The sequence below is a fragment of the Perna viridis genome, chromosome 5, assembly GCF_037379345.1.
Source record: "Perna viridis isolate PV_CMFRI_1.1 ecotype Kerala chromosome 5, ASM3737934v1, whole genome shotgun sequence".
NCBI classification, from domain to species: domain Eukaryota; kingdom Metazoa; phylum Mollusca; class Bivalvia; order Mytilida; family Mytilidae; genus Perna; species Perna viridis.
This window is the reverse complement of record NC_142449.1, coordinates 15,023,926-15,043,843: the sequence shown is the minus strand read 5'-3', so window position 1 is coordinate 15,043,843 and position 19,918 is coordinate 15,023,926. Positions and strand designations below refer to the sequence as shown.

Here is a 19,918-nt window from a genome sequence, read left to right as displayed (position 1 = left end):
TTTTAAGACGATGCCAGTACAAAACTTTCCACCATAGATATAAATGACTTTGATATACATATATCTAGTATTTAGAAAAGATGCCAAGAAATATAGAATCAATGGTAGCCAGCACTTCACCAATGTTTTTGCAGATTATCAATCCTATTATCTCTTCCTGAAATCTTCTTAAACCGCGGGTCATTGTTCCTGTTACAAATTATCCAGAAAATGACCAAGAAACAAAACATTTAAGACTCTTGTAAAATCTTTTATCTCTTTCGTAAGCTGTTTATTCCCCGGGAAACGGGAAGATTATATTAGGTTCTGAAATGTCTTGGCCTGAAGCTTTTGTTTCGTTATTAGATAGTTTAAGCCAAGGGCACATATAATTCTAAACAAAGCTGAATCTTGTTCCTTTGTTTGCTTTGCTTTGAGTAGTATTGGATAGTAATTAAACATACATTAAACGGTGTATTTAGTGTTTCCAATTTCACAGAAGCTTAATTTGTAATGATGTTTCTCTGCAATCTCTTTCGTTACTTTTTCCTTGATTTTTGGATGCAGTCGGTATTACTATCTAAATATGATATATTATAAACGAATCCCTTTTTGTTTGAATTCTGTTTTAAAAGATATGTAGAAGCAAAGAATATACAGTTTCAAGGCTTTAGATCATCTTCAGTTACGCGAGTATATATTGTATCAATTTAATATGAAACACGTATAGATGATGTGTTGTTTTGATAAAAAAAAAATAAATAAAATGTATATAAAATCTTAAAACTCGTCTGTGAATCAAGATCATATGCACACACAAGTTAGTCATTTACGAATTTCGGATAAACCGATCAATTGGATTCAAACAACTGTTTATATCAATTGAATTTTATACAACTAAACCAAAAGGAAATCATATTATAGTAATGGCTAAGTGAAAAGAATTCATTCGAATCTTAAATTAGTAATGTTCTATTGTAGAATGACAAAAAAAGCTGAACCGAGCATTTGCAAATTGTAACAAATTTCAATATGAATTGATAAAGAATATCACACAAATTGAATGTGTTTGTTCCTTTTTACCCTCATTCTGCCATTTGAAATTTGCCGATATGTAATAAGCTCCTTTTGATGAATGCGGAAACCTATCTCTATCGATGCAAGTGCACGAACTTGTAGTTTTTGATTTTTTAAGGGTTTTGTGGTTCTTAATCATTTCTCGTTTTGTGGAGTTATTTCTATGCATATTTCATTTTTTTAATTATCATAAACTTGAAATCAAATGTAATCGTAGTTTCCCTGCCGTTAATTTTCAATTTTTAATGAATAAAAACAAGAAAATTTAATATTTCAGTCAAGAAATAAGTATGAGCAATAACCACGAGAAAAGAGGTAAAACATGAACGAATGAATAGACATGTCTATTCTGAAAGGAGATGCATGAATATAAGTCTGGCAAACATCTTGCATAAAAATTGCTGTTCTGTTGACAAACGACGACTTTCTTAAATCAACTTCACAGATGGAACCACGCACAACGAATGATGAATTAAGACGACAAATTGAATTTACATGGGAAATGAAATATCTAGATCCACTGGGATAAATCAACTTGTTATTGGAAAGGGGCAAAGATCACATCCTAATTTGTCAACAACTCGACCTGTCAATTAAATGCTGACAAAAGGGAAGTCATGAATTCATTATTACTATCGGATATTCATTAACACAGTACATTGTTATATGAAACGTGTATATTTAATTATAAGGCCAATGTAAAAGTTTTATAAAGAATATTCTTTAAAAAAATGTTATTGCATTTCGTTCAAAACAGCTAAATACTTTGATATTTTAATGTTTGGTAACTAAATGGGATGGCCATCCATATACCTTAAACCACATGTCATCTAGCTTGATCATACTTATACTTCAGATTACGAGTTCTTGGTTTTTAAAACATTGGTATCAAATGATAAAATTTTAATCCATTTCCCTACAAAATACTTTAGCAAAAACAAATATGCTTTTGAGATGATTGCGTTACGAAATTGTACATTTTGGGGTTTCTATAAGGAGTAAAAATATTAAGTCAAGTACTTTTAACTAGGAAATTATGGGTAAACTTGGGTATTATAAATGGAATATTCAACGATGCTCACGGGTAACTATATCAGAACAAAAAACAAAACAATCATCAGCAACAACAACAAAAACTGACAGCAAACATTCAGAAAACTAAATTTGAATTAGGAATTCTGGCACTTGAAACTTAATAGCTTATTGTTAATCGTTTGGATAGACGTTCTTCCCTTACTCTTGGCAAAACGCTGTATATGTGTTGTTCCGTGTACATGAATGGACACAATAACACTCCAAAAGAAGTGTCGATCTGTGACGCTTGTTTCCATTTATTTAGAGTAATAGACTCTCAAAAAATAAAATAAAACAACATAATGATCTTAACTCATCGTAAACGTATACGGCAATAAAATTAATTCTTTAATATTTATTACTGATGTTGAAAAATATAATATATATTGTTTAGATACTAAGAATTAAGAAAATTGAGATACGTTTGTATAAGTTCACGATTTCGCTGTTTAGAAGTATATACATTTACATCCTTTAAAGGAAACAAATGTTACAAGGCCAGAGAATTTCTGTAAATTTTCGAAATCAAAAGAACTGTTCAACATATAGATATTTTTATTTTAAAATAATATACAGATCTGCATTATTTTGACTTTGTATGGAGCAAACATCAATTAAACTTTTCAAAGTACTCATGAACCATGAGATTTAGCACCTGACATCATTTGTCTTCGAAAATCCATTTTAGAACAATCACCGAAATCTAAATGTGTTTGACCTGTATGCCTCTTAATTGGGACATTTGTGTAAATTGCACGATGAACAGATACATGATTAAAAATATCAACGGTATATTTAGGCATTTGGAAATTATAAAAATACTAAAACAAAATAGACAGTCAAGAAAATGAATATGTACAATCAAAACATAAAGGGGTTAACAAATATACTGATGCATAAAAAAGAACAAGAAAAATATCTCATATGAAATGCTTGTCTTGGAGAAAATTTCGAACGCCTACATTTATGGTGTTTCTATAACTCACATTTAAATAAACCCCTCGTGTATCTTAATATCGATACGGGTGTAGTCGGCGAGGACAGTCTAGTTTGTGATGCCACTTCTTCGTAAAATTTCTTAAAATATGCATTTCAAACAATTAAATGAAAATTGAAAATCCATGTTTACAAGGGGAGAGGAGCAACTGGATAAAAAACCTTTGAAAATCATAACCAAGACATCTATTAATTATCAATTAAGCATGTATATAAGAAAAAGGAAAAAAAGGAATTTTAATGGAAAAACAAAACATAATAAAACATCTGTATGCAGGAAAAATTAAGTGCCTACAACTAACAGCACGTCAATGTGTATGAAATATGAAGCATTACTTGACAATTCAACAAAATTATATAGTTAAAAAGATAATTTAAAAATTCAGCTCTACTTACTTAAGTAGGCAACTGCCAAGTTCATACAGCAATAGTGTCCAGTATGTGTTGGTCTAAGAACATTTTAGCCTAATATCGCAGAAAATACAACTAGTGAAATTAATATCTTAACCTAGATTGTAGTACTATAACATATAAAGCTTATTTAGATAAAATTGTGTCTTAAAACCAGTTAATTATACATGGAAGTTTGTCGAAAGAGAAATCTTAGTTTCTATTGGTTAGACATCTGTCATCAGGAATTCTCTGACAAAATGTCTTCATCGATCTTGGAAGTTCTGCCAATCCAAGCCTTGTTTTCAAATTATAAATTAAAGATTAAGAAAAATGAACGTAATCAACAATCAGTATCTATGGAATAAATTATCTATATTCATTTCTGCAATGGAAGTCATGCATATGTGTTATTTTAATACATATTTGACTAATATACTTTAACGTTAATCAAAAATATATTTTATTAAATGGAATGTGTTTTATTATCATAATTATTAAAGTGTAAATGTAAGACAGAGCAAAAGAATAAAAGAAGATGTAAAATTTTACGGAATGTCACTATATCCTAAGATCATTTGTGTGTGTATTTGTGCATGCGCATGGTTGTCTGTTTTTTTTTGTTTTGTTTTGTTTTGTTTTTTGTTTTGCTTTTTTTTTATATTATTGCTTTCTTTTTTTAAATTTTGTCAATTAAAGTTAACCGTAAGTAACAACTTTTTGTCATCTGTTCTACCATTTCTTGTCAACTTTTTTTAGAATAGAAAAATGGATATGGTTAGTATGTCAAAAAGATAACAACCCCACCGGGCTGAAAATTGTCAGCTCATTGGTGTTAAATAAACGACGAGGAAACCCTCATATCAACGGGCAGAAAAAAAATTATATACAGTGAAAATGTTGCTCCTATAGACTCCAAAAACATAAAAGTAAACTGAAAATGCAAAGAAAACAAGACATATTGAGGCCAGAAATTCCTGACTTGGGACAGGCGCAAATAATGCGGCGGAGTTAAAGTACTTTGGTGTGATCAAAACACCCTTCCTTTAAACTCTGGTCACTTTGGGAAAAAATTACACAAAAATCAGTTCAGAAATATCTGAGTCCTTTGTTAATGCAGTCCTAAAGAAACTGATTATACGTAACACAAATGTACAAAGGACTACTACCAATTAACTGACACGCCAGCGCCAGACCAGTTAAAACCTACAAAAAATCATGTCCTCATCGTATGTAATGTAAATCCCAATTCTTCACATGAGGATTTGAGAACCACGGTACATTATAAGTCATACAATAAAGTTGCAACCCATGTCATGCCGAAAACTGCTTTTTATATAATGTTTTAATTTCTATGTAAAGACCATGTGAGCGAATTAATGTTAATACAAAAAAAAAATATTTTTACGAGATTATGATATCGAAAACCTTGATCTAGGTTTCAAACAAACTTTTTCGTTAAAACATTGTTACAAATATGAGGAAATTGAACCAATTGTGATATGTAAACACCATGTGATGGTGACAAGGGGACGTCACCATCTAAAAACGGATAGCTGACAATAAGGAAAAGGAAAAATCATCCGTTTTATCATAAAATTAAGCATCAAGTTTGCCATTATTGATATGAATACTAAGATTAAGAAACGGACATTCTTTGTAATCAATATTTGCTTTATTCAGAGAGAGTCCTGCATGATATATATCTTCAGTATAAATATTGAAGTCGTTGTTGTTAAATGCCAAAATATCGTCCAAATATCTAAAGGTGTTATTATTTTTTTGTACCTGTATGTTATTATATAACACAGTCTACGATTTTTTCTCATCTTTTCTTTTCATGTTTTCTTTGTGTGTTCGTGTGTAAAATGCAAACTGTCCTATTTGTTATACCCGAAATCAACCACTCTAATGTCCAAAACTGTCTATGCAGTATGTCTACATGGTAAATCTATATAGGTTTCCACTAAATAGCCTAGTGGAAATGGTTAATATATTCATGTTTATTTTGTCATTTGAATCTGAAAACCTTTCCGTGTAGATTAGATTTTTTTCATTCATTTTGTACTGACAATATCTCGTTAATTTCAATTCAGTAACCAATAGACTCTTGATATCTTCCGCGGAATAATCTATAGGGTATAAAACAGATAAACCGGGGTATAACGGCTAATTCTGCCGTGGATCATTGGCAGTCGGTCGCGTGACATGTCAAATAGAATAACTCCAACACGTGTCGGCGATAAGATACTTATTAATTCTAGACAAAATGTTCTAAATCTTAATCATGACGATTTTCACACAGAAATTAAACCGTACGGAAATCTTCGATTGTCATTGTCGGCAGTATTTAATTTCCATATTTGTAGAGCAGAAAGGGTAGCTATTTTCAGTTCAATGAAGTGGGCGTGATAGCAAGAATAATGAATGATTCCAATTTTACGATAATTAGCATTGAATTACAAATTAATAAACAGTACAATCTGTTAGTTGTAGAAAAAGAAGACATAAGTGGAAATAACTCTTTCCAAAATGTTCTACCAATTCCATTATCATACATATGAAAATTGCATTATATTTTTTTTAAATCGATTTTATATAAATTTTATTTTTTTTTTCAAATTTATGTGCCTTTCGCAAAAAAAGGGGGGAACTTTGATATCAAACACCATCTTCTTAAAATACCAAAGAAACGAGGCAGTTATGCTATGATTTTGCTCACATTTTTATTTAGAGAAAAGAAGATATGACTGAAAAAAAAAGTCAGTTTATACCTCCGTCTTTTTTTAAAGCGGTGAATTTTCAAGTTTTACTATTGTCGCCTGTGGGAAATAAACAGTACCGTTCTACCTGCAGCAACTCAGCCTGTTACATATTTTTTACAGAAATAATACAGTGATTATAGTGTTTCATTACTTTATTACTCAAAGCGACTGCGTCGATTTAAGTATTCGTTCTTCGTGGCTGACAACACTAAATGAAAGTCCAGTACACACAGCAAGGATTATAACCATTCCTCATGTTTTAAGTTAACCCACCTTTGACACCTTAGCACACCCTTGTCAAGAGAAAGTCGCCTAAAAGCACAGCCATCGATAAATACATTTATCAGTACGTAAGATATGTAAATATTTGGAAACTTTGTGAATTTATGGTTATGTTGTGTGTCCGGACTAAAAATAAAAGAATGTTTTTTTCAATTTGTTAAGATTTGTGCTTTTTGTGATTTTCTTTCACGTCAATAATTGGAATAGTGTGTCTATAAATACAATAGGTTAATGCATGTAAAGAGATGTCTTCTCACTGAAAGTAATTGGACTCAGTGTAAGTCAACAATTTTCGGAATTAGGATGGATCCTGGATAGCCAGATACAAATGACATGATTTGTTGTACATTTTCTTTCGAATATTGTAGTAAGACTAATAAATTGGTAAGAGGAAAAGGTTTCAGAGGAGGTACATGTAATACAGTATTTGAATACATGTATGTCACCGGTTTAATTACCTTACGACCTACACAATTTCTTTTTCTGTACTTTTAAAATTCAAATCTGAAATAATGATAGCACATCAAGTGGCAGAATCGGAAATTTCGGATGGTTTCTGGGGCCTTACAGAACTAACAGTGGTCCGCTCGTGTATTTTTATATTATTATTCAAATCCTGGTTCTCTTAATTTCCGTTCAGTTGATTTTGATATTATCAGCCAAAGTACTTGAGCATAAGCCACCTCTTCATTTTCGAGATCCGCCTATGACTAAATTTGGCTGTTTCTTTTCTTTTTTTTCTTTTGGTCATTTGAAGTGTTTACCGTCAATAAGTTGACATAGACATCAACTTTGCTGTCCCGGAACTTTCAAAAACTGCCGTTTGAACTAACTCACGACAGAACCGATTACAAGTCATGATATATAAGATGCACGCATGCATCCCACACAATTTCAGCCCTTTTAAGGCAGATTTTATTCGGTTTACAGCAGTTTGAACATATAATACAAGTGGATTCCGTAACGTTTGACATCGTATTTTCAACATTTTTCTTTCATTTTCTGCCGAAAAATTAATTATTTAAAAGATAAAATTGTAACAATAATTAACTTAACTTTTTGAACTGGGTTCGTGCTTTTATTTTACACCCAGGCAGTTTGTTTTGTAAAAGAGGACAATTTCTAGGCGAATTTTAGTCGTGATTAAAGGCAATTTTTAAAGTCTGTAGCAATAATGTGCTCAACGTGATCAACACTACACAAATTGCTGGAAAGAAATTGTTGTTCAGTGCTTACCTTGTGATGAAGTCCGGGTGGTGCACTTTTTGGGGTTTTTTGTAAGCATTTTAAGATTCTCTGTCTAAATGTCATTTTACAATCATGGCTTCTGAAGTCAAAGAATTAGTATTATGATTAGTCATTACCATATAGTATGAATTAGACTGGCTTTTTAACGATATAATTTACAAGTGTTTTGTTTGGTTAGCATTGAAAAGAAAATACCCTAGCATATACATATAGTACTGTAATTCATAATTTAGAAAGGTTAACTTTACAATTGCATTAACAAGTGTTTTGACAAATTAATGAATGAAACATCTGAGTACACAGAATTTGAGAAGAATTAAGTCTGGATTTTAAAAAACGTTTTTTTAACATTCATCATATTCGGTGTCTTTGTGTATGCTGTTTTTCATTTTTGTGTCTATATATCGGCAAAAATAAATACCAAAGCGTCAGCGTATACGTCAAAATAAAAAAAAAAAACATGACCTAAACGTGAACACATGAAACAGAGACGATCTACATACACCATATATGATTGATTGATTGTTGGGGTTTAACGCCCGAGCAGCAATATTTCAGCTATATTCAAGCGATGAACATGAAATGGGTGATAAAATGAACATGAAATGATGATGAAATGGGATGGGACACAAGGATAATGGGGTCGACAAATTTTTATTGCCACTGGAAATAAGGAGAAGTGGGTAGGGTCCGGGCAATTTAGCCTCCTGTGGCGGAGCCCTATGGTTCCTACTCCGGGAGAATACCATAGAAGGGTTTTTTAACGTGCGAGGAACATGGCATCTATTCCAACACGTTGCACCACTATGATTTGGGGCCAGGTTTTCTGTATTTTGGCCTGACGACCCCAGTATGTAACATGCCAGGGTACCCCATCCCACCACCTGGCACACACAATCCAGTTGCTCTGTGGGCGGAGTGCCCTAGCCCACGGTAGGGTTCTGAGCACTATTTATTCGCCTTTTACGACAAGCTTATCGCTGCTGCGGGCCTTTTCTTTTGACACCCGGACCCTAACGAACCGAATTAAGAAGATTTCACCTGAAAACTGAAGTTAAGAGAAACATGAAAAACCAAAGCACTAGCAATATGAAATCCCATAAAAAAAACAAAAAAAAAACAAAACAAAACAAAAAACAATACAAAAAACAAAAACAAATATATAAAAAAACAAACAAAACAAAACAAAACAAAACAAAACAAAACAAAAGAAAAAACAGGAGTGACATCAGGTGCTCCCGAAAGGTAAGCATGTAAGCATTTCCTGTTCCGCCAGCGGCATCCTCCATATTGCAAGTGAGTATAATCCTATCTAAGTTTATCGTATTTGTTGACCCATTTGAACAATTTCTGGGTACTCCTCTTATTACTTCTTGCGGTGCCGTTAATGTTAATTTCAAACGAGATAGCTGCGCTTGTAAAGAAATCAGATAAATCCTGCAAATATCTACATATAGACATTTTAAACAGAAGAATCACGTCTAATGGAGTGAATTGCCTAAGAGCTGTAATAAAATGTATTGAATATTTATTATGGTACAAGTCAGGCTCAGGTGGTACATTGCTATTGTGTACCTTACAGAAATGTCAACTCTGAACGAGCACCTGCCTTCAGTCATAATATCAAAATCAATTCTTACTGTCGACTATTCAAAACCAAAAGAACATTGTAAATTTGTCCATGTTATTTTTTATAATTGTCGATATATAAAAACTGTCGTTGCTTTTTCAAGGTCTGTTTTCTTCGAAAGTGATCGGTCTCTTCAGCATTCATAACAAACGGAAGACAGAAAAGCAACAGTGTAGACGAAAGAGTTGCAAATTCTAAACATTTCTTTGAAGGCGGTGTTCGATTTTTATGGGCGATTTTGTTAGTTTACTTAACTCAAAATTTGTTTTTCAATCAATCAGTTGTCTCATTATTAGGGAAATATATTCACTTAAGGATTTGTAGACTGTGTGCTAACTTTTATTCAATTAGTGCAAATTTCAATTAATATAGCTTGTTTATATTCATATTTACAATTAACATCAAATCAAAGGCGGATCCAGAGGGGGGTGGGGGGGCTCCCTTTTGCTCGAATGGCTTGGATACCTAGAAATTGCTGGAGCGGGATCCTCTATGGACAGTCGGCGCCCCTTCTTTTTCATAATTTCTGGACCCACCATTGTAAATGTAACATTGCGCCATAGTGGATTGATCATTTTTTTGTAATAAATCATGTACGTGGCGTTATGGTTTTATACCATATTTCTAGAAAAGCTAATTGCAACCCAATTAGAAATGAAACGTTTTCTTTATAAATTTATTGTTATTTCTGCCGGGAGGGTCAAACTTTTAAAAAAGATCTTCTTCCGACACTGGGATACCATTACAAAGCAATGAGTTTTCTAATGAGATCCCAAGAGTTTTTGAGTATCGCGAGCCATATGTTACCAGGGTTATTATTCCCTTACAAGTTTAGGCGTGAAGTTAATTAGCTCGTTGACAAATAGTTATCAATTTGGTGGACAGACAAGTCGTCGTGTAGCTAGAAATAAATGTAGAGTATATATAATGTTGTTGTGATGAACTGAACTTTTGTTTGGCATACATGGACGCCTTGGTATAAACAAGTATTCAGTTGAGGCACTTACTGTATTCAAATTAGCCGTAACATATTCCGATCTTCTGCTATTACATTATTTCTCTGTTAAGTACAAGTTCATATAAAATTCAGACACTACTTATGGTAAGAGTATTCACGGCGTAGAAAAACCCACGGAACAAACGATGCTTTTTTGGTCTACATATGCTATATTTTTATGTGACAAAAGTCCTTTCTGTATTTAGATCTGTACTTTTGAAAGAAAAAAAAAACACTTTAACCTCGCACTAAAATCAACCAAATCAAACCAAATCAAGAACGATAACTCTTGCAAAGTGCCAATTTTCTGTAAAATATTTTTTTTCTCAAAAGCGCAACACTCAAATGAGAACCTAAGACTGGTTATGTGGTTAGTAACTGATTCTGAATAAGAAATATAAGTAAATTGCGTGCATGAATGAACTCCTGTTTACTAAAGACTGCTACTTAACAGTTCCAACATCGTTGGGAATTTTTCAGACCCTTCTATACGTATATTATCTTCCCTGTATCAATTTGACCCGATGGAGCAGTGCAGCGAATGGAGTCATCACATTCTGAAACGTTGTATATATATATATATATATATATATATATATATATATATATATAGAAGGGTCTGAAAAATTCCCAACGATTTAAGAACTGTCTTTTGGTCGTTCCCTCCGGGGGACTCGAATTCATACCGCTGTGACATCTGTGGCAACACCGCCTGCATTAAGTCCAGCGCCCTACACCACTCGGTCAGCTATGCTATATAAAAATGTAGCTTTCGCTGGTCGGGTCATTCCTCCTCGTATGATTAATCTAAACTTAGTACACGATGTATGGTAGTACGGGACAACAATAGCACAAGTTGTTCCTTGTATAAAAAGAACAGAGATCGGGGCAGGAAACTATACAGACCTGTTAGTATATTACAGGTGGTGTTCAAGTTATTTGAAAGGGCCATTTACCAACAGCATATAGAATATTTTGGAAATAATTCCATCCTTATTTTTCAGCTGTTGTACAGGTTATGACTGTAATACAACACTTATAAAATATATAGAAGACTGGAAAAATGCAGTCAATCGAAATTTATAAGTAGCGACTGTGTTGGTCCTTTTGAAAGCCTTCCACATAACGTGCTTTTATTCAACTTAAAATGTTTTGAACAGAATATGGAAATACTTATCTACATTTGAATGTTTAGCTATATTTATCTTTCATTCATTATATGTCTAACTTTAATTATTGTCCTGTGGTTTGGCATTTTTTGTTGGGAGGAAAATAGCAAAAAAAAAAAAGTAAAAAGATACTTAGAAAGAAATTTGTTTTTGTGTCGGTGGATTAAGTGGTTAATAACGTACCATAGTTATCATATAACGTATGTATCATACAGAAGTACTTCAGAATGGAATAACTAAAGTAATTTCCAATTCATAAATTCTACAGAGAGTAAACAAACTGAAGAACATTATAAATCAGCTGCTTTGTTGTGTACTAACACCGATCACAAGACCGTTCCGACCTTTTACTGGATACCAAAAACTCCACAAAATAGCCGTTTAAATCACATTTTATTTCACCTTTCAGCAAATGTTATATTTCTAATATTTCTAAATTATGAACCTCTACTTCAACCACTATTAAAAACATTTTTTTAATTATTGAAATAAATGTTGTGAAAATAATAATGTTAACTATTTTTGGAGTGTTAAAAATTCATTTAAGATATAGATTGACTTCATAACTTTCAAGATTCCTTATGATTCTGTTGGTTGTTATGGCTTTTCTACCCTATATACTGTATAATACAACGTTGTTACATAAACTTTTCACGGAAAAATTGTCATATTTAATAAAATTGTCCTTTGATAAATCTGGCTCTCGTTTCTTCCGGTGACTATGCATTTTTCAGTGTCTTTGGACGGAATTATTGGACATATCTAGATATGATCAATGCTTCGAGCTAAGAATCATACAAAATGTGATTCATGGGTAAAAAGCCTTTTATTATATCTTTTTTTATATTTTGTTTGAATTGCCACAGTAAACAGAAATTAACATTCAGTTTTTCATATAACCCGTGTTCTAATTTTATAAAGAATTCACTGTAGATTTCAAAATTAAGAAAGGTAAGTCTGTAAATGTAACTCGAACGCAATAGAATCTATTTTCAATATTGATTATCTCCTAAGAGCAGGCAGATTTGAATGAATAATTACACATTTCATAGTAAAGACCCATAAAAGAATTAAATTACAAAAAAAAAAATTGTAGCCTTTTAATGGGGTGTATCACATTTTTCAGATTTTGCATGATTCTTACAAAGACAGTTACTTAACAGGTTCGTTAAATGTTTGTTTTTGTAAAATATCAGATGTTAATGAATGCAAAAAATCCCCACAGAAGAGCTTTTGCACCAGGGGTATCGATATCAAGAACTTCTAAAAATATTTACAAAGTTCTTTTTACACCCTTACAAAACTTGGATACAAAAATATAATAGCACATGTAGGTAATCCGTAAAAATTGTATTGCTCATCCTGCTTTCTTTTTACGGAAATATTGTCTATAGTCGACCCCTTATTGCTCCCCTACGTAAATGCTATGTCATTTCTGAATACAAACTCCGGAGCATTGGTCTCTTCCATGCCTGCACTACTTTTGCCATTCCAGAATTAGTGGAGGAACGTCAACAGTACGGAACTGGAGCTGCTTTGGAGTCTGTTCTGAATATTGCACTGTACAGCAAATATTGCCTATTCAGTATTTGACGTTACATCTACCCAAAAGAACTTGAGATAAAGGATACCACAGACACTGTGAAGTCATCCTCATATCTTGACCTACATTTAGAAATCGATGGTAAAGGAAAACTATTGACCAAACTTTACGACAAACGTGATGACTTTTCATTCAGAATTGTCAACTTTCCTTTCATCTGTGGCAACATCCCTTCGGCACTTGCGTATGGAGTGATCATATTACAACTCATACGTTATGCCAGAGCTTGCCGAAACTACGCAGATTTTTAGTATCGCGCTAGAACTCTAACAAATAGGCTTCTGGAACAGGGTTATATTGGTACAAGATTGAAGTCATCACTGCAGAAGTTTTATGGTCGTCATCATGAACTCGTGGATCGTTATGGTGTATCCATCTGCACCATGAAAACTGATTTATTCAACGGGTCATAGTTTTCCTTTCCTCGTTTGTCTACCCCGGACTTGACTTTTTATGAGCAACTCGGCGGGTGTTTCTAGAAAAGCAGAGCACGCTTACCCTACCGGTGCACCTGGTCCATGCTCCCAGTTTTTAGTGGAGTCCGAGTTGCTCACTTGCTTTTGTTACTTTGTATGTATGATTTTAGTTACTTAATGGTCTGTGTTGTGTATGTCTGTTTTCCATGTCTGGTCTTTGTCCCTGGATTACATTCTTTTGATTACCGCTATAACCTTGGTTCCCTTGATTACTCTATTACACTAAGTAGGTGGTAAAACTATATGAACTTATAAAACTAGTTTAATACAAAAAAATATAAAACGAAATAAAATAACTAAACAATAAACAAATAAAAACAAGATGATTAAATAAAAATATATATATAATCAGGTTATAATCCATAATCAAGTCAGTGCTCGATACGAATGGAGATTATCGCCGCTAGGTGGCAGCTCCCTTGGCAACAACTGTTTACTTCCGCTCAAAGCTGCGTTTGGAGAACAACAGGTTGACTGCATTTACTTCTCACTTTAGTTCATCACAGAAAACAACAAAATGTCAGATTTAGGTTCAGATGAAATGGAAGATGAGCAGCACCCATACATTGGGGTATGTAGAATTCCCGAATGGCATACGATTGAACTACAAACGTGCCCTTTAGCTTTACTCGCAAATCGCATGAATTGATACCCCGAGCGACCGAGCCGGAAAACTATTCGTGAAATATTTCGCCAAACATTATCACACACGTATACATTTATATATATAGTTTCTGACTTGTTGTAAATATCTTTGTCTATAAATTTGATGATCTTGAAACAGAAAACTTTACTTAAGAAATCATAACTATAAGGCTGATGAATTTACTGTATTTATCACTGTTACATGTATAAATTTGCCAAAAGTTATCCATCAGTGAAATTGTTGTATACCGGTCAAGGCACAGGCACAAGATATTATGTTATGGACAATATTCCCCCATTGACCCTCTTTTCCCCATTATTTAATGTCTTGTACCTGTGGTCAAGTCAAGGGATAATATACAGCGGCAAGCATTTCTTGCAAACCAATTTTTCCTCCTCTCCTATGGAATAAGTTCATGCCCAAAGTTTAAGACTAAATGTCTAACACATTGTTGATATTTTGCTCTAAAATGAACTATCATACAACAATTTTCATTGGGGAATAAAACTTTGGTGGGCAGATTGGGTAGAAGTGTTTCCATCTTGAAAATGCCACAATTTACTTCTATTGATCTTCAATGAACGATGAGGAACCCCTTACACCACAGGACAGGTTGCAGCTGGCCACAAAACAACATTGTACACTAATACAGTGAAAGTCTAAAAAGATATCTGTAAAATTGTGATACATAAATTCTGCCCCCTCCCCAAAAAAACAATCCAACACGTATGTCACAATTTTTTAAAAATCAATAATAATTTTTCATTATATAGGAATATGAAGGTGGAAGGAATGAAAATGATGAGCGTCATGGTTTTGGAAAGGCTACCTTAGCCAACCAGGACACATATGAAGGAATGTATGAAAAAGGAAAAAGACATGGACAGGGAACATACAGGTAATTTTTTTTTTTGAAACTTGTCAGCAAGTCATAAAAAGGAAAACTGAGGTTGGGCATAACTGATTTGTTCCTGACAGAAGAATCCAACTTTCATCTATTATTTTCACAGATGGCAATGATAGGCTAGTTTTAAATGATAACATTACAAAGATGCATTACACTATTTATAACAAAAACATTGATAGTGTAGTTGATAATTTTTTTTCCTATTTACTTTAAAAGAAAGATAAAAAAATTTCTATAAACAACATGGTTTTAATTACAGATTTAGAAATGGTGCCAGATACATAGGAGAATATTCACAGAATCAAAAACATGGTCAAGGAACATTCATTTATCCAGATGGTTCAAAATATGAAGGTAACAAACTTGTATTCATTTAACTGACGGAAAAAAGCATGTTTTGGTTGTCAAGTCTGTAATTCAGAACTATATTAATACAACAACAAGCTGTTAGTGACTCATTAATGAAAAACTAACAACAAATAACTGCTCTATAGTTAATACACACTTCATGATTTCTCTAGGTAAAGGCAATATTTGCACAGTTGTATCTACATTCAGACAAAAAGTAGTGGCATAATCACTAAAAATAATGTTGAAACACTTGCTGCCTTAAATCTAGTTTCCAAATGGAGAAATCTATACACTAAACCTATTATATACCTTTATGAATTGAGGTTAATTTTTTTTTTCTTCAGGAAACTGGGTTAAAGACCAACGATGTGGTTTTGGCAAATACACATATGTAAATGGGGACACTTATGAAGGAGAATGGCAAGATCATTTACGACATGGTCAAGGCACATACACATATGCTCAAACTGGTACTAAATATTGTGGAAGGTGGCAGCGAGGAAAGCGAGAAGGACATGGCGAGCTCATTCATGCAAATCATAAATATGTTGGTGTTTTCAAAGATGATAAGGTAATAAAAAGCAAGGACCTATATATTGTTATATGTGAAAGTGTAATAATACAAGTTCTTTGGTACTAGTAAGAAAAATTCAGGATCACTTATCTCATTCATACTTTTGAAAATCATTGGTTTGATAACATGATCAAACAGTAGTAGACCCTCCAATTTCACATTGCTTTTATTTTTACAGCCATTTGGAAAGGGAAAATATGTATTTGATATTGGTTGTGAACAGCACGGAGAGTACATCCACATAGAACAGGTAATTTATAAATTATTTAGGAAGTGATGTTTTTTTTGTATACAGTGGGCTGGCTCTTTCATATTTTAATCACACCTCTTATACTCCTTCTTAATGAAAACTATTATGAGCACTATTTAATAGTGTTCCTTGCAGCTTTTGAAAAAGCAAGGTAGTTCAGTTTTAAAAAGGGGACTAAAGTATTTTAGAGATAAATTTGAAGGCAAATCATGCAAGCATTACCATGTAAAAATGATCTGCTCAGTGAAAAATGACAGAAAGGTGCAGGGCACTTATAAAATTCCACAAAAAGGGCAGCACACCATCTGTATGAGACCCTAGTTCAGCAAAAGATGTAGTTGTAAGTCTCATACATTGAGTACTTTTAAGTTATCAGTAATGAACTATGTTGATATCATCAAACAATAAATTAATTTGAGATGAATACTGTTATCTAATTAGTTAAAATAATTTTGTTATATCTCAATGAATTAAAAAAATATTGACACGCCCCTATTCTGTTAAATTCAGAGCTACTTTTCTCATGTTTAAAGATAAAAATATGTTTTAAAATTAATTTATAAGAATTGACTATGATAAAAATTTTGCCTATTGAAAAATAAGATAAATTTTCCATGTGCATATTTTGTTTATTGCACTTTGCGCAATAAACAATATGCACATGGAAAATTTATGTTATTTTTCAATAGACAAAAGTTTTATCATAGCCAATTCTTAATTATATCCAGAATTAAGTTAAGGCAATAAATCTATGATCTAGGACAAAGAAGATAAAGGAACAGACGAAGAAGAAGCGTCACCAAATGTAACACCTAAATGGCTTGCTGGTCAGGTGACAGCAATCCATCTTCAGACAGATGAAGAAGAAAAAGCTGAAGAGGAATCACAAGGTAGATAACTCATGTATAACTTTCTGTTAAATACCATCTTCACATTAAAAAATACACTTAGCTCATCCTTGAACTTTTAATTTATCCCTCTGTTTACACCTGATTTTTAATCACTGTTAAAATTCATTTAATTGTTTGTAGGTGAAAATGGATCTAACAGCAAATAACTTATGGTATTAATTTATTATGTAATTATTATTTTATTATAATTTTTGATTGTGTTTCCCAATCTATGAAAGAGGGAGATAACTTGAAAGTCAGGGGAGACAATTTCAAAATGTCATGTAGGAGTTTTTTTTGTTATGCTGTATGTTGTATAAACATAGATAGAATGTACTGGTAGTTTATTGCTTTGAATATAAAATAGCTTTGTAGCTACATAGATAATGTCCATTTTCTATATGATACTTAATTATGCTTAAGTAAATGTGAATTATGAAGGATGAAAAATTTATCTATTGAAAACTATTTTAAAGATTTTACCTGAAAATGAACACCTGATTATTTTAAAGTGCATCAATTTCCAAGTAACATTCACATCACATTTTAATCCCATATTGTAATGTGCACTTTTTTGTCCACAGCTACTTATTAAATACAACTAACATCTGAAGGTAATCCTCGGGACTCCTCAGCATGTTCAGTGTTTGCATGTCTGCTTGCATATTTGTTACACTAAGGTTTTTTTGTTATGAAAAAATATTTTCTGAAGTTTGTTTTTTTTTTTCATGAAGAAAAGTTGGTTTTTTTTTTAGAATGAGATGAATTATATCATCTATGTAGATTTAGAACCAAATCAAATGACCTGCGTACCAAGAACATGAGATGTTGATTTTAAATCCAAAGTTGTTGTTGCTCTGTATCAGCTTTTCAGTGAGGTGTCTGTAAATGTTGGTGTTTTTTGCATGCTTTTGAATTTGTAAAATATTTATATCAATGATGCACCAGCAAAATATTTCACCATCCTGAAGTTCACCAATTGATGCATGGTATCATCTTCCTTAGTACACATAATGTAGCCATATGTGGATCCAAAAAATCAGAATTTATCATGAGTCTTCTTTAGAGATGACTTTCGAATTTTAACATCTTTCAGTGTTTTATGATGACAATTTTAAAGCAAGATGTAAAATTATTTCTTAAATTTATATACCATAAAAAGTTCATATTGACTTAGCCATTCATCTGACTTGTTTGATTGTCTCAGATTCGCAAGTAATCACAACTTATTTTAGAAAAAACTTGATGGTATTCTTAATTACAGGAGAACAACAAGCTGATGAGCAAGCAGAAGAGCAACAAGGGGAGCAGTCAACTGAACAACAGGGAGAGCAATCTGAGGCTAAAGAGGACAAACCTTCAGAGGAACAACCACAGGGTGACAGTGAGGAAAAGGAAGCTGAACCAGAACAACAAACTCAGGAAGAGGAGAAAACTGAGGAACCATCAACAGAACAAGCTGAGGAGGGGGGTGACTGAAGCAGTGAAACCATTTAGACTCATATTTTAAATCTACTTTTGGAATCTAAATTCAAATTTTCAAGAGTTGAGAATCATTTTGAAAAAAAACTGTAGTCTGAGATTAAACAGACCAAGTCTACAGGACCTATAGTCTTATAATCTGTGATATCAATTTGTTGTTCTCCTGACTTTCATTAGATCTATGACAATGTATATTTATTGATGAATTTATTATGTATTATTTTATCAGAGCAATGTTACACAAGTCTTGTTTTCTACTCTGTGTTTTATTATATAACCCTTTAAGCAGGTGCATTTGAAGTCTACTAACTACATCGTATGTGTGCTGACTAGTTGGCTCAAAATCAGAATGTGTCAAAGAAGGGTGACATGTCTTCATGCTGCTGACATATCTTTCTTTTGAGCTAGCACATCAAAATCCAGCTCAGTGTGTTTGACTAGTACGTAGTAGAGTCTGTTTGATGAAATGGCTGTCCTAAAATTCATGCGATATTGTCTATAGTTAATTCCTGTCAATCATTTAATATGCCAGTTTTTAGATTACCTCAAATTTTTCAGTTGTTTAATGTACTTGTTAGAAGGTCTGCATTCTTCAAAGTTATTTTTTCTTCTTCTTTCTGATTCTTACCAAGGTGTATAAACCCTTCGGAACTGCTTCAAACTTTTAGAGCCATTTTTTGATTATGACCTGCAGGTCTGTATTTTTTGGTGAAAATCTAACTTTTATTTCTGATCTGAGTGATTGAACTTTAACACTTTAAAAAAGTTTTTGAGTGCTGCAAAAAAAAAAAAAAATCGGAAACCAACTTAAGTTGCTTATTTCTGTTTTTATTTTTATGGCTAATTTTAATTGAAGGATTAAAGACCAGAAAAGCATATACTGAACTCCTACCTTTTATGTCAAAGGAAAAATGTGTTAACAAAACACAGCTCAGACCGTAAAAAAACAAAGAATAAGTCACATAAAGGAACTGAAATGTATACAAATGAGCACTCCACTAAAAACTAGGAGTGAACTCAGGTATTCTGGAAAGCTATGGAGTATCTACTTCTTTCAAGACAACTGATCATTGGGGTCATAACTGATGGAGGCTGTGTGTCAAATTCGACATTCAATAGCTATCAATCCAGT

At 32.7% G+C, this 19,918-nt stretch overlaps 1 protein-coding gene across 1 annotated transcript; it reads left to right on the top strand.

The window, feature by feature from the left end:
* Positions 1-14,098: 14,098 nt before the first annotated feature.
* Positions 14,099-19,043, top strand: LOC148616197 (radial spoke head 1 homolog). Its single transcript, XM_088582986.1, has 7 exons — positions 14,099-14,257; positions 15,106-15,230; positions 15,499-15,593; positions 15,935-16,161; positions 16,343-16,414; positions 17,175-17,304; positions 18,569-19,043. Exons 1-7 carry the CDS (start codon positions 14,204-14,206, stop codon positions 18,781-18,783), a joined length of 918 nt encoding a protein of 305 aa, XP_088439112.1. The 5' UTR covers positions 14,099-14,203; the 3' UTR covers positions 18,784-19,043.
* The last annotated feature ends 875 nt before the right edge of the window (positions 19,044-19,918 follow it).

Excerpts from the sequence above, each read along its gene's own strand:
- LOC148616197 (XM_088582986.1), top strand. The coding sequence starts at position 14,204 with ATGTCAGATTTAGGTTCAGATGAAATGGAAGATGAGCAGCACCCATAC. Across the intron at positions 14,258-15,105 it reads AGCAGCACCCATACATTGGG|GAATATGAAGGTGGAAGGAA; the intron begins GTATGTAGAATT and ends TTCATTATATAG. Across the intron at positions 16,162-16,342 it reads GTGTTTTCAAAGATGATAAG|CCATTTGGAAAGGGAAAATA; the intron begins GTAATAAAAAGC and ends TTATTTTTACAG.